This window comes from Panthera uncia, chromosome B1 (genome assembly GCF_023721935.1).
Source record: "Panthera uncia isolate 11264 chromosome B1, Puncia_PCG_1.0, whole genome shotgun sequence".
Classification (NCBI taxonomy): domain Eukaryota; kingdom Metazoa; phylum Chordata; class Mammalia; order Carnivora; family Felidae; genus Panthera; species Panthera uncia.
In genome coordinates, this window is record NC_064811.1 from 73,658,415 (window position 1) to 73,675,217 (window position 16,803).

General features: G+C 34.4%; 1 protein-coding gene across 2 annotated transcripts in view; it reads left to right on the forward strand.

Moving 5' to 3' along the window:
• CCSER1 (coiled-coil serine rich protein 1) overlaps positions 1 to 16,803 on the forward strand; it is an 843,785-nt gene that overhangs the window by 669,980 nt on the left and 157,002 nt on the right. Inside the window, exon 10 of one of the 2 annotated variants that reach the window (XM_049632120.1) lies at positions 13,445 to 15,268. The exons of the other annotated variant lie outside the window; for it this stretch is intronic. Coding sequence (XP_049488077.1) covers positions 13,445 to 13,504 — 60 coding nt within the window. The 3' untranslated portion in view covers positions 13,505 to 15,268. Of the gene's footprint in view, positions 1 to 13,444; positions 15,269 to 16,803 lie in introns of those variants that run through there. 2 annotated transcript variants of the gene reach the window in all.

The following is a 16,803-nucleotide window of genomic DNA, read 5'->3' on the forward strand; positions in this document are numbered from 1 at the left end:
TAGAGAGACAGAAAAAGTTTGAGTGGGGGAGGGGCAAAGAGAGAGGGAGACACAGAATCTGAAGTAGGCTCCGGGCTCTGAGCTGTCAGCACAGAGCCCGACGTGGGGCTCAAACTTGTGAACTGCAAGATCATGACCTGAGCCAAAGTCAGACGCTTAACCAACTGAGCCACCCTGGCGCCCCGATTATGTGTATTTTAATATGATTAAATCATACTTATGCAACTATTTGTTACTGAACTTTGTTATACTTGGTATAAATTAATATTAATATATTTTCTTTTAAAGGTAAAAGTTGCACTGACTCTAGAAACATTACATTTTCAGTATGCAGAAATCATAAAACAATATATTCTAATTTGAAACAGTAATGACAAATTTTGCCATACCATAAGTATGACAGTGTTTTATTTTTTCCACTATACCTGCTGATGGCATTTCTGTGTTGTCATAGTTGAGCCTTTGTTTCATTAGACCATCAGATTTAATTAATTAAATTAATTTATTTTTTCCTTTTGGTTTCCCGTGAGATTCACTATTCTCTGACAACTCTCCCACTTGTACTTGATTTAGCACCATAAATGCATAATATCTATAAAGATCATTAGCCCTCATAATGATCTTGCTCCATCAAAAAGTTTCTCAAGCACTTGACTTATGCTTTGGGAACTGGGGATACCTAGAAGGGTATGGGGATGGAGGGAGTAATTTTTCTTTATCCTTCAAATTTCTTGGCTGAGAACCTCTGTAATAAAAGATTAAAAGAAGAGAAACGAAAGGTTAGTAACGTATAGGCCTCCTATTATACGCAGGCGATACCTAGGGAAATTAAGTTGACTCCTGAGATGGCCCAAGTCATCACCTTAAATGCCATCTCCAGCTAAAGACCAAATAAAGATGTTGGGGGTTGGGGAGGCCAGTTGTGGAAGTTTACCAGTGGGAAGAGCACAGTGAACAAGGGTAAGGGTGTTACGCAGATATAAGTCTAAGTCTTCTCTTTTGATAAGGCTTTCTAGAGATTTGGCCATCCCCTTTTCCTGGTACAGAAAGAGAGATACCCTTTCAAATGGAGATTTCCCTTATAAATATAAATAACCTTTACAAAAGGGTAGCTTCTACTTGATTTTCAGAGGTTTCCCTGTGTCTGCAATCTCTTAAAAATTACCAGTTCAAGTTATGCCAAAAAGCATATTTGGGCTGGCAAATTCTGCTTCCCTTCAATTCCACCTTGAAACTTCCCCAAGAAGTTTCACAATCCAGAACCTGAGTTGATACATTGCTCCAATATTTCACTGAGCCCATGTCTGACTCCTGAAAATAGATCACTTCAATTAACTGCTATGTCTCATTTTAGGAAGTGGTCTTGCAGATGGGCTCCCAAAGTTAGTCTTATATTGTGCTAGCAATCAGGTATTTAATAAGAGGCATGTCTATGGAAAAAGATAAGCAAAGTTTAACAATTAGCACAAACTATAATAATGCAGTTTGTGAGAACAGGGCGGAGGTAGGGGGCAGCCAATTGAGATTTCTATATGTCAGGTTCAAATCATCTTTCAAAGTTTGAATATCTCTGATGTCATCAGGTGTTAAGGTGAACTTTCTGAGTGGCCTACATATCAGCAGGCACAAAAGGTTGTCCATATGTGCTGTTGTGATGATTTCTCTTAAGTTTATATGAAGTTGTTCACATTCAATTCGCACAGCTTTGGGAAAAGGATAGGTTTTTTGTTTTTTGTTTTGTTTTGTTTTGCTTTGCTTTGTGTCCTCTCAGTCATTTCAAGTTAGAATGGTGGGAGAGGGATGTCTGGGTGGCTCAGTCTGTTAAGCACCCAACTTTGGCTCAGGTCATGATCTCACAATTTGCGGGTTTGAGCCCAGCATCGGGCTCTGTGCTGACATCTCAGAGCCTGAAGCCTGCTGCAGATTCTGTGTCGCCCTCTCTCTCTGCCCCTCCCCACCTTCTCTCTCTCTTTCACTCTCTATTTTTTTTAATTTTTTTTTTTTTTACGTTCATTTTTGAGACAGAGAGAGACAGAGCATGAACGGGGGAGGGGCAGACAGAGAGGGAGACACAGAACTGGAAGCAGTCTCCAGACTCTGAGCCATCAGCCCAGAGCCTGATGTGGGGCTTGAACTCACAGTCTGTGAGATCGTGACCTGAGCTGAAGTCGTTCACTCAACCAACTGAGCCACCCAGGCGCCCCACACTCTCAAAAATAAATAAACAAACATTAAAAAAAGAAAAGAAGAAGGGTGGGATAAAATTGGAAATTAGTTCAGAGAGTTGTAGCAAAATATTTGAGAAAATTGTTAGAATTTAGGATTTGGTCCAATTTACAGGTAGAAAACAACATTTCTAAGACAATAAATTGGACTAGAATCTAATATCCACAAAGTTGTACTACTGAAACATAATTTTCTCTATAATCACCCTTATTTTTGCCAAAATAATCACAGTAGGACTAATTTGTTTGCAAACTAAGTTTAGTTTCATTAAACTTGACCTGATTATGTGCAGGAAGAATAGTGGTTGAATATGTATAGGTTCCTTTGAGGTCTACTTTGCTGGGACTTTCACAGGGAATTTTAGACTGAACTTTTAAAAGCCTTGAGGATAGGAAGCCAAGTGAAGGGCTCACCATCAGACTTTGCCTGCAGTATCTAGAGATTTGGATTAATTTCTCTCTTCTTGAGGTCCCAGAGATATCCTATGGCTTCTGCACCATCCAGAAAGTGAGCTTTCTTAGTCATCTGGTAGGACTGCTGGGATCGCTGTAAGCAAAATACCAGGCTGCTTTTCCAAGGAGTGTTATCTGCTCCATGAAGTGAAACTTGGTTCCTTGAACCTGTTTGGTCATGTTCAATTCTATGCACATTCTCAAGGGATCAGATAGGGAGAAAAAGTAATTGTTTCATCTGTGTTCACAAAGACATACTTACCAAATTGCTGTAATTCATACTTAGCTTACTAGAAAAGAAAAAAAAAAGTTTCCTTAAATCTAGAAAAAAACAAAACCTTAAAGAATCAACGTTGCAAACAAAGTCATAAGAATTCGCATTTTCATGAGTTTATTCAGCACCATGTTATTCTTGTTCTGCTTGGTTTTCTATTACTTGAGTCAGTTCTGGACATTCTTACCCAGTTCAGATTAAACCTATGTTCAGCAATTAATGTTCAGTATTTTATCTTATTTGCACATGATCTAGATATTCAATAAATTTACATCATTCAGCTTAACTCAAGAAAACCCTAAAGGCAGAAGTTACCTAAGAGATTTGGGAAACTGTTTCAGTAGCTATATCATAAACACATAATTGTTGCTCAAAAGTTCACCTAAAAACTATTTTAGCAATAGCATCCAGAGGTTAATTTAAAAAATCACACATTTCACATCATATATAGACACAGGTAAACATATAGGCTGACTGAAAAAGAGATCTTATAGCTAAAATTTTAGCTATGAGTCAGGTACAACACTAAACTCACTAGTTTATAAGAGAATATTTGGATGCAAATCGTGTTTCTGGCACTTTACCAGCTCAGATAGCTAAAGTTTTTCATACTAATATTTGTGAGGAAGACACTGGGATATTTCATCTGCCCAATTTCCAATAAATCCTTTTTTCTCCTTCTGATGAGAAATATCTTCTTAAAGTTTGCATTTTAAAGAATGGCTCTTAGAACATGGAGAAGATGGGTAGAAAATTTATGTCTCAAAATCACAGAAAGTATCTGCATTTTCTCCAAAATGGAGTTTGGGGGTATATTTGCCTATTATCAGTGGTCTGAGGTAATTACTATTTAAAATTTCCTGATTTCTCTTAGGCAAAGGACATTCAGTTTCCAATGTATTGATCTTTTGCAAGCATTTTGAGATGAATTTTGAGAAGTTTGGAGAATTAGTAAAAAAAGGACAGATGGATTTTGCATTGCTTCTGGAACTGTACCTCTGTTTTTACAAAGATTTGCAAGACAAAAGCAGTTGTTTCTAATTACTCAAAGAATTGGGTTATAGCCTGAATGATATCAGGGAACTGACCCACACATCTGACTGCAATTTCAATTTGCTTTATAGCAGAAGAAGATGTCCAGTTAAGAAATCAAAATATTTCTATGTTCTGGAACTTCAGTAGGTCTTTGTGCAGGATGCATAAAGCATTCAACCAAGGCCTTCAGGTGGTCTTCTTCCCCCACCCCCCCAAATGTACCCTTCATCCTTAGACCAACTTAAACTTAAGGGGGGGAACACCTTAAACTTAGTTTTGTTTGTATCAGCCTCTGACCCTTGGCCTCCAGCTAATCCATTTCCTGATCATTTGTAGGAGGATCTGGGAGAAATTCTGATCTGTTTACTTGGTGTGTGTGTGGGGGGGGGGGGGGGGGGGAGCCAGCTTGTCTGATAACTACAGTATAATCATAGAGAGGAAGAACCTTAGCCATTAGTCAAAGTTCCTGTGAGTGGTGTTGTGAATGTCCACTGATTTTTCTAACTCTTCTCTAAATTTGGTAGTATCTTGTGAAAGTGGGATAGGTATTAAGGAGGGCACTTGTGATGAGCACTTGGTGTTTTTTTGTGAGTGATGAATTACTGAATTCTATTTCTGAAACCAATATTGCACTGTATGTAAACTAACTAAAATATAAAAATAATAATAAATAATAAATAAATAAATAAAACTTCATAATTTTATCTTGTTAAAGAAGCCCATAATGTGAGCCATTATACTTCTTTGTGTCTTCTTTTCAATTTAGTCTTTCTGTAGATACCAATAAGATAATTCTTTAAAAAAAGAACTCTCTATTTTTTTTTTTTTTCAAATATAGAAGTTTGTTTATGTTTTCAGTTCAGAGTATCCATCATTTGGTCATTGACAAGTAGGATCTTTTATTAATTCAATAGCAACTCAAACCAATAAGGCTTAACCATAAATTTATGGTTTAACCATAAATCCAAGAGGCATCCCAAAAGAAGGTGTAAACATGCAGCCCTCACAAGATCCAGAAAATTTACTTTCAGTTATCCTAGGAAAGCAAAGACCTGTTGCCACAGGTGGTAAGAATGAGAACTTTGGATGCCTCCAGTCACAGACTCTCTAATCAGTTACCCCAAACAGATGGTACTAGAATGGGACTTTTTCAGCACTAATGAGACAATGCAGGTTGAGACTACAAAGACCCCTTATGGAACCAGGATCCTTTAAGACAATCTCCCCTGAGAGGTGGCATAGTTGGACAAAGAGTATGCTGCCTTTGGGATCCACAGCCTATTGGGTTTTATGCCAAATGCATGTGGACACATTCATTTTCCAGCTGGCAGAGACCAGAGTATATTCTCACTGGTCACAAAGCCAAAGTCTTCTGACCTAAAATAAGACAAAAGGAAAACCTCCTCTAGGCTATGGTTCTTTTTGTGACCAATGACACAAAAGACAAACCACCAAAAACAAACAAAAACAATGGTCATCTCTGGGAGAAAAGAGACTCAACAGAAAACCAGATTACTCACAACAAATTTACCAAATTCACTATACCCAAGGAACTAGTTTACATAAATATTATCTCCTGTTAATTTAAATTTGGAAAGGAAGCAATAAGAATTTTTAATCTTCATCTCTTGATCAGCCACTACAGAGAGAGATACTTGCGAGAGCTGACTTTGGTAAGAATTCTTAGCCTTTGTTAATTTCTGCCAGTTTTCCAGGATCCCATCTGCAGGCTCCCCCAAGAATGAGGTCTCATCAGATCCCTTCTGGAGGCACTGAACTGTAGCAGAAGGAAAATGATTTCCCCTCTACCCTCCCAGGTTCTTGGCAGAGACCTCCCCTATCATAAAAGATTAACAGTAGGAAAATACTTCCTGTATATATGGAAGATACCCAGGAAAATTTCCCAAAATGGCCAGGCCACCACCTTCTGTATCATTCCCAGCTAAAGACAAAAGAAGGCTGTTGAGGCTCAGGAGAGGTTATAACAGATAACCAGGAAGTACAGAGTAAACAAGGATAAGGTTGTTATGCAGATTTAGGTCTGTGCCTGCTCCATTGATGAGTTTCCAGAGATTCGGTCATCCTTCTCTTCCTAGTACAGAGAGGGACACACCTTACAAATGGAGATTTTTCCTTATAAATGTAAATGTATTTTACTAAAAGAGTAACTTTTACTTTGTTTTCAGAACTTGTGCTGTGTCTTTGGTGCTTAAAAATAACCAGCTCAAGATAATCCTTATGTCAAAGAGGCATATTTTGGGTGGCAAATTCTCTTTTATACCAGTTTATATCTTCTTCCAGTGAAAGAACTGGAGAATGATTCCAGGGGGAAAGGCATTAAATATCACGTTATTAGTGTTTCAAAACAAAAACATAAGCTGTTTTCATAACTTATAAATGGTGTAGAGAATTAAAGAAAACAGTTCCATAAATATTTGACTTTGTACCAAACAGGTAAAGGAATAGGAATTTTCAGGATATTGCATTACAGAAAGTTTCCTAAAAGGGAGCCACATGTAACGTTAATCTCATGCTCTGTGAAGTAAGAGTACCAGGAAATGATACTCATGTGATGCTACATTGTTAAAATGATAATTAGAATTTTAAATTCATAAAGTTGAATTACTGTAGAGACAATTTATACCAGAGTGTAATTTGCAATGCAGAGTACTTAGAGAGTCATAGTTTTTTACATGTCAGAATAACTTCAGATTTGTCATTATTTTATTTATGAATTTTGTGCTTGTATATTGATTATGAATTTGGGTTTAATCCATCAAATTAAAGGAAAATATATTTAAGGTACCATCTGATATAGAGGATTTTCAGAGAGAAAAATACTCTAGACAGGTTCAATATTTTCTTGCATTGAAGAGTATAACCTAAAAATTGATAAATTATTCATATTTTAAGACTATTATAGAATTGAAAATAGTGCTTTTCAACTTTTTAGGTTTACAAAAAACACTCAATATTGTTCCTAAAATGTTCCTTAAAAACTTTGTTAATTTATTAGAAAGTTGCTACAAAAGCTAATTTAGTCTGAAACGATTAGTTTTTCTTCTTTGAGGGAGCATCAGTAATGTGAGAAATAAGCCCACTGAACCAATCGAAGGAGGGAGTCAGAGACTGGGAGCACAGAGAAGGGAGGCTTTAATCAATGTTCTTGCAACACAGAGACTTCAGTTTTATGGCGCATGCTCATTGCAAAGCCTGTGAAGATAAGCCCACAAAAGGGAGAGGGGAAGAACCAGGAAGTTAAGTGTCTAAGGGTTTGGGACTCCATTATGAGGGGGTGGGTGGTAGATATTTCCAATAGGTTGTAAGCCTGTTGTTAACTAGACAGCCCAGCTTTTATTTGGTATTTCTGAAAATCAATCATTTCACTTATGTCTCACAATAATGACTCATCATTTAACATTAAGAAATATGAAACTAAAAGGAACTTAATGTGAATTATAAAAATACACCAAAATTACTTGGTGTTGAGTGTATGTATTTTCTACTCTTTTAAAAGCTTTCCTCAATTTTGATTATTTAGTATGTTAAAATAAACACACAAACACTGAATCATTATAAATATATTACATGTACATAAACAAATATTTTAGTATTTCAAATATAATGGATATAATCTTACTCTAATTGTTACTGAAACCCAAGTTTAGCTGCCTGTCATTGCTGGAAGAGCCAAAACTCAAAAGTGTTGATTGGAAAGGAATATGAGCTTTATTCAGGAGGCTGGCCACCTGGAGAAAAGTTGGACTCTGGTCCAAAAGCCACCTCCAAAGTTTCTGCCTGGCCTAGGAATTTATAAAGGGGTTTAGGGTAGTTAATCAGTAAAGGGGGTGAACTGGTCCATAACATTCCTTGATTACATGTAGCCTTGATGATGCCAGCTTCAGACATTATCTCAGTGCTCAGAGGTTGTGCAAGGCGACCTGGTTTCTCTTTCATGATTAGCACAAGGGCAGAAAGAACCCGTGATCTATAGGTATACAAAGAAAGGGGTTAGTTAATCACATGGGCTAAGGGAATTTGCTAAAGTTAAAGACTAGTAGGTTGGTCCATGGGCCTGAGGCGGCTTCATAATATTAATGTTTTTTTTAACTTATTGATTTAAGTGACTGAATATCATTCTATCCTGTGAACCTTTTAAATATCTTTTATATTTCTTTTTAATTTCTTTGTCCTTTTAAAGGACATTTTTATATGGCACAATTCCTTATCAAGGCGAATTTTGAAAAATCAAAATTTATGTGGTTTTATCCTCCAGTCAGCAGTGCTATTTCTAGAACTCTATGCTGCGCATACACATTTGCATATACCAAATAAAATTCCCATAACTTTTTTTAATTGGCATTCATTGTAATAAAGACAAAAAATTAACACAAATGTCCATCAATAGGGGGCTGTTTTATAATGGCTCGTTTACATAATGGAGGAGCATAAAACTAAAAAAAAAAGGAAAACATCAGTGTTCTAATGTGGAGTAATTTTTAGAATCTGTTAATAAGTCAAAGTGTAGTTATACGGTATTTCATTTTTTTGATGTTTTGTATAAGTACAGATAATGGAAATAATAAACATGTTTATCTACAAGGGGAAGCAAGAGAGAAAAAATAGTGTGGAAGGGATGACAAAGTGAATTTTTTAAAAGTGTATATTCTAATATAGTTCTCATGGGAGAAAAAAGAGTAAATGTACTTGAAATAGATAAACTTAACTGGACATCAAATTAGAATATAACCACAGGGGGAAAAATATTGTAAAGTGATTTGGACCCATTCTCTGGTTGTAGTTCCTTAGTGGGTTATAGCCTAAGGACCAAGAGAACTGCAAAAAAATATATAACTTGACTCAGTAGAATTTTATTAGTACTGTTATAAGAATTTTGAAACTATTTGAAGAACACATACACCCCAATGTTTATAGCAGCACTATCAACAATAGCCAAAGTATGGAAAGAGCCCAAATGTCCATCGATGGATGAATGGATAAAGAAGATGTGGTACACACACACACACACACACACACACACACACACACACACACAATGGAGTATTACTCAGCAATCAAAAAGAATGAAATCTTGCCATTTGCAACTACGTGGATGGAACTGGAGGGTATTATGCTAACCAAAATGAGTCAGTCAGAGAAGGACAAATATCATATGACTTCACTCATATGAGGACTTTAAGATACAAAACAGATAAACATAAGGGAAGGGAAGCAAAAATAATATAAAAACAGGGAGGGGGACAAAACAGAAGAGACTCATAAATATGGAGAACAAACTGAGGGTTACTGGAGGGGTTGTGGGAGGGGGGATGGGCTAAATGGGTAAGGGGCACTAAGGAATCTAGTCCTGAAATCATTGTTGCACTATATGCTAACTAACTTGGAAGTAAATTTAAAAAAATAAAACTTCAAAAATTTTTTTTTAATTTATGTACATTGTAAGATTTAACTAATTAAATCAAATGTTACTAGTACTCAACATATTGAAAGATGAGAGAAAAGAAATGTAATTATGAAAATATAAATTAAAAGGGAAAAAGAAACATGTAATATAATATCCAAATAGAAACTATCAACAGGAACTCATAATTTACTACAGAATTTACTACAGTCAGAAACATGTAACCTGAAAAAATTCAGACTTATAGGCCTAACTTCCAATATACAGGCAACACAGAAAGTGGATGGATATGTAAAACAATACCATAGGTCAACTGTCAGAAAACTTCCAAATGTGCAGTATTCTGAGAAAACTGACATTGTATCCTTAAAATCTAAAGTGCTGTTAAATATTAGGAGATTATCTTAATTAAAGAGACTAAAGAGATATCACAAGAAACTCTTAACTACTGAATCCAGGTGTTAGCTCTGCCAAGCAGGTGCTAATTGTACTAGTTTTTCTATTTTTCTGTATACTTAGAAGTTTTCCCAGTAAGGGGAGAGGCTAATCCAATTTTAAAAATTAGAATCTAGGTTTAAAATGACATTACATTCGGCTGTGATGCATGGTCCAGTTGTAACTCTTGGGTTGTACAGGTTAGTAGTTAATAGCAACATTTACTAGTAGTATTTGAAGGGCATTTGAGGAAATTTGATTAAGGATACCTATTACAAATGAAAACATGTTGACATGGGAAGTTAGAAGCCATTAACTTAGAAAAGTAAGCAGCAAGTCCAGTAATTAAAATATATATATATATTATTTATATATATATAATATATATATATATTATATATGTATGGTGTGGTTTCATTTTGGTTTAAAAAAAAAAAACGAAAAGAAATACACAAAAGTCAATGTGATCCTTTCTGATCGGTAGGGGTATGACATTTTATTTTCTTATTTCTGCTTCTCTCTTTTTTTCATGTTTAACAATGAACATATGTGCCTTTATAATTTGTAATTTCACAGTAGAAATATATTTTTATTTAATAAATTGATAATGACTTAATTTAATAATAATGTAAATAATGATTTAAAAGAGCAAACTCTGCCACACTGCTATAATGAATACAAAATTATGTTTGTATGATGTATTTAACTTCCAACACTACCTCTATACAAAATAAAATAACTTAGACATTTTCGAGAAACCAAAGTATTAAGATATTTTGTTCTTAAATATAATTTCTAAAAATATTAAATATTGGAGGAGGGTTTTTTGTATCAAATTTGATGATCTGTTGAGTTCATCACATTTTAAAGCCCAAGGTGATTAATCTGTTTCTTGATATACAATATCCCCGGAGTAGTTCATTGTAAAAAAAGACTTGTATCTTTTGAGTTTTTGTTGTTCTTACAGCGAAGTCATGGGGAAACATTTATCCTCATTAGTTGAGTTTTAGTATTTCTTGTAGTCCTCTCCATGTTCCACTCGCTAAAAAATGAGAGAAGTCCTGGGGCTTTTTGTCCTCTCCACATGACAAGTACTACAATATTGTAAACTTTTATGTCAAGAGAAATGTTAGTATCATATATTCTAGTAACATTTGGGCCTCTGAACATAGTCAACCTCTTAAGATATTTTTTTCACTCTAACTTTTTTTTAGAAAATTAAAAGGCAGAACTGGGTTAGAATTTTATTAAAAATAAGAATGTTAAGAAGCTTAAAATACACTGAAAAACAGAATCCAGATTTAGGAAATACAGAAATATAACAATATATCACCTCTGTCTTTCATTCATTCAGTAGCATTTGGGGAACAAGTACTCAAATGTTCATTTGTTATTCTTAATGATTCTGCGGACTTTTTTTTTTTTTAAACATGTTTGGTTGGCAGTTACATTTCTGCTTCTGTGTGTAACATGTAATTATGGTCCTGGGGTTCCTTTCATCTCAAGTTACTCCACCCTTTTTCATTTATACAGTCATTTAAAAAATAAAAATAAAAAGCTGCATTCCAGGCACTGAGATTGTAGCAGTGAACAAGAGATAGACAAATGTTAAAAAACAAAATTCAATTGAGTAAATTTGAAGATCTAATTGGCTTTATTCAGTGATTCATTAATCAAGCAGAAGCCCATCTAGCAAATAGAAGGGAGTTCCAGGACCTGTACAAACAGAAGGCTTTTCTAGGCAGAATGGGAAGTGGTAGACAAAGAGGTTTTAACTAAAGAAAACAAACAATCGGGCAAGGTCACCCTCCCTTGGGGTAATGGTGGGGAGGGGGCAGGGAGGTCTTGTCTTGTAGACTACGTCACTAGTACAGATCAGGAAATTCCAGAGTGACTTTTTGAAAATTCCACTCCACTCCTGGGATAGGCTAAAGCCAAAATTAGGTTAGCTATTAAATTCTGGTGAGGCTTAGGAAAAGAAACTCCATTTTGGGGCCTGTTGTTAAATTTCTTTATAAACCTCACATTCCAGTGATAAATATAGACAATACATTTGAAATAGAAATAAGAGAATTGCACACAGTGATAAAGGTCATGATACAAATAAGCAGAAAGACAAGAATAAGAGATGAATCAGGTAAAGAGGAGAGCTTGTGTCTGGGAAAGACTCATTAGGGACTACATGAGTGTGCTGTTTTTGAGCTGTAACCTGAATGAAGGTCAATTGTTCATAAAACTGGAACAAGCATCTTGATGGGAGAAATCAGGGTTTGGAAAATAGTCACCTTCCAATACTGCTTGCCGCTTCAAGACCTCCTCACCTGGGTTTTCATCTTGCCTTCCTACTTACAGTCTCTACATGGTAAAATCTAAATAGCATCACACATAAGTCTGTAAAACAAATAAACAAACAAAAAACCACAACAAACACACCCCTTTCATTGTGTTGTATTTCTACTTTAAAACTCAATGATTCACTAAGGCTTAAAAGACAAAATTCACTTTCCTCAAACAGTACCCATAGTCGCTGAAATTAAACCCTTCTCTATTTATGTTGCAAACATAAACCTTTTATTCTACTTAAACTGCACCAACACAAATTGCTATTTCTTGTCTCTGTTGTTTAGAGTTTTGTTTTTAACCATTTTATCTGGAATGTCCTTCCTCTGTAATAGATCTCTGTTTTCCAGCCATGCTCCAATTTCATATCCTTACTGTGAGGACCCAAACTGGGGGTAATTTCTCTTTCCATAGAATTATGTCAGCAGTTACCAGTCCTGTATAACTTACTATCTTGTAGTTGGCAGTTACTATAAATTCTAAAAATTCTCACCAGTTTTATGTATTGACATATAACTGATGTCTTGTTATATGTCAGTCTTGTAGTAAGGCTTCTCTCTTATTTATATTCATTTATATTCAGATAAATTCTACATTCCTCAGGGGCAAGTGCTATATTCTATACTTCGTGGATTATGTATTTCTTTTTATATATATTTTCTGCACAATAGAGTTTCTCTTTTTTTTTTTTTTTGAAGTTGAAAAGATGGAAGATTATGAAACGTTTCCATTTCTATCACTTAAAACTATAATGAAGTATACAGGTTAAAATAATAATAATAACTGCTGCAGATAAAATTCTGTTGGAGTTTTGTTTAGGACCTTGGATGGTGGCTATGGTTTAGAAATATATCACGAAAGCCATGTGAGATTTACCTATTATTTAATTATGTAATTTTCTTTAAGCCATTTTATTTGAGAAATACATAAAGGAAAGAGTTGGGTAAAACTATTTTTTGTTTTTGTTTTTGTTTATTCATAAAACCAAAGGAAATAATAGAATTTTGCCAATCGATCTTTCCTCTTTTACTTGCATAAAATGTATTTCATTGGAAGTTAGGAACGTGTAAGCATTACTAATAAACATTCATAAATTTTAATTGGAATTTTGACTTAGAAAATCATAAGTAAAACAGTTTTTTGTTGGTCTCTGCTTTTTTAAGTGTTTATGTTTTAAATTTTCATATGAAATAAAAACTTCATTTCATTTCATTAATTTGAAGTCATTCATTTATTTACTTTTGTTTTCTTCTTTTCAAGGCCCTGTGGAATCCTACATGCACTGAAGGTTTATTTAAACCAGTAAATATTTCAACCTAGGTTAAATCATTTGACCATAAGCAATGTATCATCAGTCTGTGACATGTGAAATATTGAATAAAATCAATTTTCCATCATTCCATATGTTAGCTATTTCATGTAATATGCTAGTTTCCACTCCAAATATTTCATTTTCTGCATTTGTACACAATCACATAAAATATTTATTTTACATATTCCTACCTTATTCTTACTGTATTTTGACAACAAAAATAGGCTTACTTAAAAATTATATGCAACTATTTTTAAATGTAACATTCCACTTGGCAGTGCACATTTTCTGTTCAACCTTTTCATCCATCTCATTTGTCTCTCTGGTTATAGTCTTCATTTAATTTCATCACATATTCTATGCACATTGGGGAGTTTGTAAACAGTACTAGTTTCTCCCATCCTAGTGAGATAATTCCTACTGAAGAACTAAATTCTCTCTCTGTTTCTCTTGTATTGAGATCAAAAGATGAAAGCAGGGTGTCTTCAAATGAAATACATAATGAGTCTTATTCAAACTACAGAAAGTCAGAAACCTATTTATATCTCTGAACATGTGAAAAAAGTTTATTGGATACTGACTGACCTCATATTAAGGGAAGTTTCTTGAATGTATCATGAAAGAACACTTGTCTCCTGGACTTAGCATTGCTGCCTGATTTCTGTGTTTTGTTTTGTTTATTGCCTTTCTAGAAGAGCTCACTTTAATTATTAAATGGCCAGGTGGAACAAGGCACCCTTGAATGTTGTAGTTTATTGCAAGGGTAAGTGACACAGCCCAGAAGTGTTTCAGTGTTGTGAGCAGGGTGCCTGGCAACAGAAGAGCCACAGAGCTAAGGAGAGGAAAGCAGGTCTTACGGAGTTCTCTATATTTTTTTCAAACAGACAACAAAATAATCATAATTAATGGTAGTAATATTCAGATATATGTTATAAAATGTCTTAAATTATTTGAATCATTATGTAATATGAATGATCACATGTTGGCTTTAAACCATGGTGTTAAAATAAAATTATAAATATATTTATTTACTTGAAAACGTATGTGTCCTTGTTGACTTTGCCCCTTAATGCATTCTTTTATAACCTAAGATAGAACTATTTTGTTTCTCTAACAATTTTCTATAGTTTATTTTGTAATCCTATTCTTATCTCTTCCTTTTTATGGCCTTATTTTATATTTGAAACCTTTAAATGTAGATAAAGTAAGAAACCCCATCACCTACAACAAAGCACTCACCTGGTAAAGATTTTTATCAACTTGAATGATCAATATCATTTTAAATAAGAAGAAAGAATTTAATGATATTTTGACTAAGATGCAAAGAAAAGAAAAACTTGTATTATTAACTGGATTCTAGATTAAGTCAATGAAGAAAATTACTTTTTTCCCTACAAGCACTTATGTAGCAGAAACTGTCCACACAGACAAAATGGTCACTTACCTCAAATCGTACAATTTCAAGATTGTTTTTTAACACTAGTGAGACGTTTCAGTGTTGCTTCCTTGGATGTCGGCCAAGGAAATGAAACTGTTCTTTCATTCTCTCCCTTTTTCTCTTAATGGAACTTGGGCTGAGTATACATTAATGAGCATGTTTATAGTTAATAATTTTACTTTATTAAAATGTGTTTATTTGATTACATTGAAAGTGTTTTTAGAAAAATGTGCAAGAACCATTGTACTTACTGTACTATACTCCAGGGTGTTGCAAAGCTAAGGTTGGTATTTGATGACAGGCATCAGAGTATATCTGACCATTGAAAATAGTACAACAGGGGCGCCTGGGTGGCGCAGTCGGTTAAGCGTCCGACTTCAGCCAGGTCACGATCTCGCGGTCCGTGAGTTCGAGCCCCGCATCAGGCTCTGGGCTGATGGCTCGGAGCCTGGAGCCTGTTTCCGATTCTTTGTCTCCCTCTCTCTCTGCCCCTCCCCTGTTCATGCTCTGTCTCTCTCTGTCCCAAAAATAAATAAAAAACGTTGGAAAAAAAAATTAAAAAAAAGAAAATAGTACAACAGTGTATATTGATGAAAGGAAGCATTATGTTGAACTATGACTCCTGAGTGCCTGAAATACTCTAACAGTTGCTAACTCAAAATAAGAGAATGATAAGCTTAATTATGTTTCATTTCCTAATAAGGAAAGTGGAATTTGAAGAGTATGAGCTTTCTCAAGTTCATGTAACTATTCTAATGATATCAAAGTCATAGATTATGCTCAGGTGTTCCAGATCAAAAGAATTTTGTTTTATTTTTCTGACTTCAGAATACTAGTGGATTTTATAATGACAAAACTCAATACATATTATACATGGATTACATTTACAGATATATAGATAATTGTATATTGTGTATACATTATGCATTATTAAAGATAGATTTCTCTGAAATATGCATTATGGATAGGAATAATTGTGATGATAAATCTTGACTATGTGAATACCTAATTCTTTAACATGTATAACATATGAGCCAAGAAAATAGTTTTATTAACACATTTTATCTATATTTTAAATCATGAAAATTTAATTTGTCATGCTCTGTAATATATGCATGTTAAATTTTTTTTATTTATCATATTTTAAAATATAGGCAACTTAAGGGCGCCTGCCTGGTTGGTTCAGTTGGTTGAGCTTCTGACTCTTAATTCTGGCTCAGGTCATAATCCCAGGGTTTTGGGTTTAAGCCCCGTGCTGGCTCTGCACTGTGTGGAAACTACTTGAGATTCTTTTGCTCCCTCTCCTTCTGCCCTTCTTACACGCACTCTTTCTCTCTCTCTGTCTCTCTCTCTCTAAAATAAATAAATAAACAAACAAATAAAACAAAAAATATTAAAACTGTTCACCTCTTTAAAAAAAATGTAGGTAACTTATTCCCAGTTAGATTTATGACATATAGCTGTTTGTATTTTTTTAATGAAGAGTCTAAAATAAGTATGTTATTACACACGTAAGATTTTGTTATGACACACATAACTTCCTTGCTAAAGTTTTCAAAATGGTAACATTTTTCATAATACCTAAATTTGATGTTGTTTTGAAGTTCTGTTTATTTAGAAAACAAAAGGTACTTTCTTTCCCATGTTTAACTTGCTGCTAGAGGTGGAAATGTCAAATTTTAAAAGAGGATGCTTTTAATGTTGTATTTTTTTGCCTATATGTTCCTACAGGAACTCTAAATGTAGTTCTATGCTATCTTAACATTTTTTTTTCTTGAACTATAGTTGACAAAAAATGTTACATTAGTTTCAGGTGTATAACTTAGTGATTTAACAACTCTATATGTTATGCTGTGCTCACCACAATTG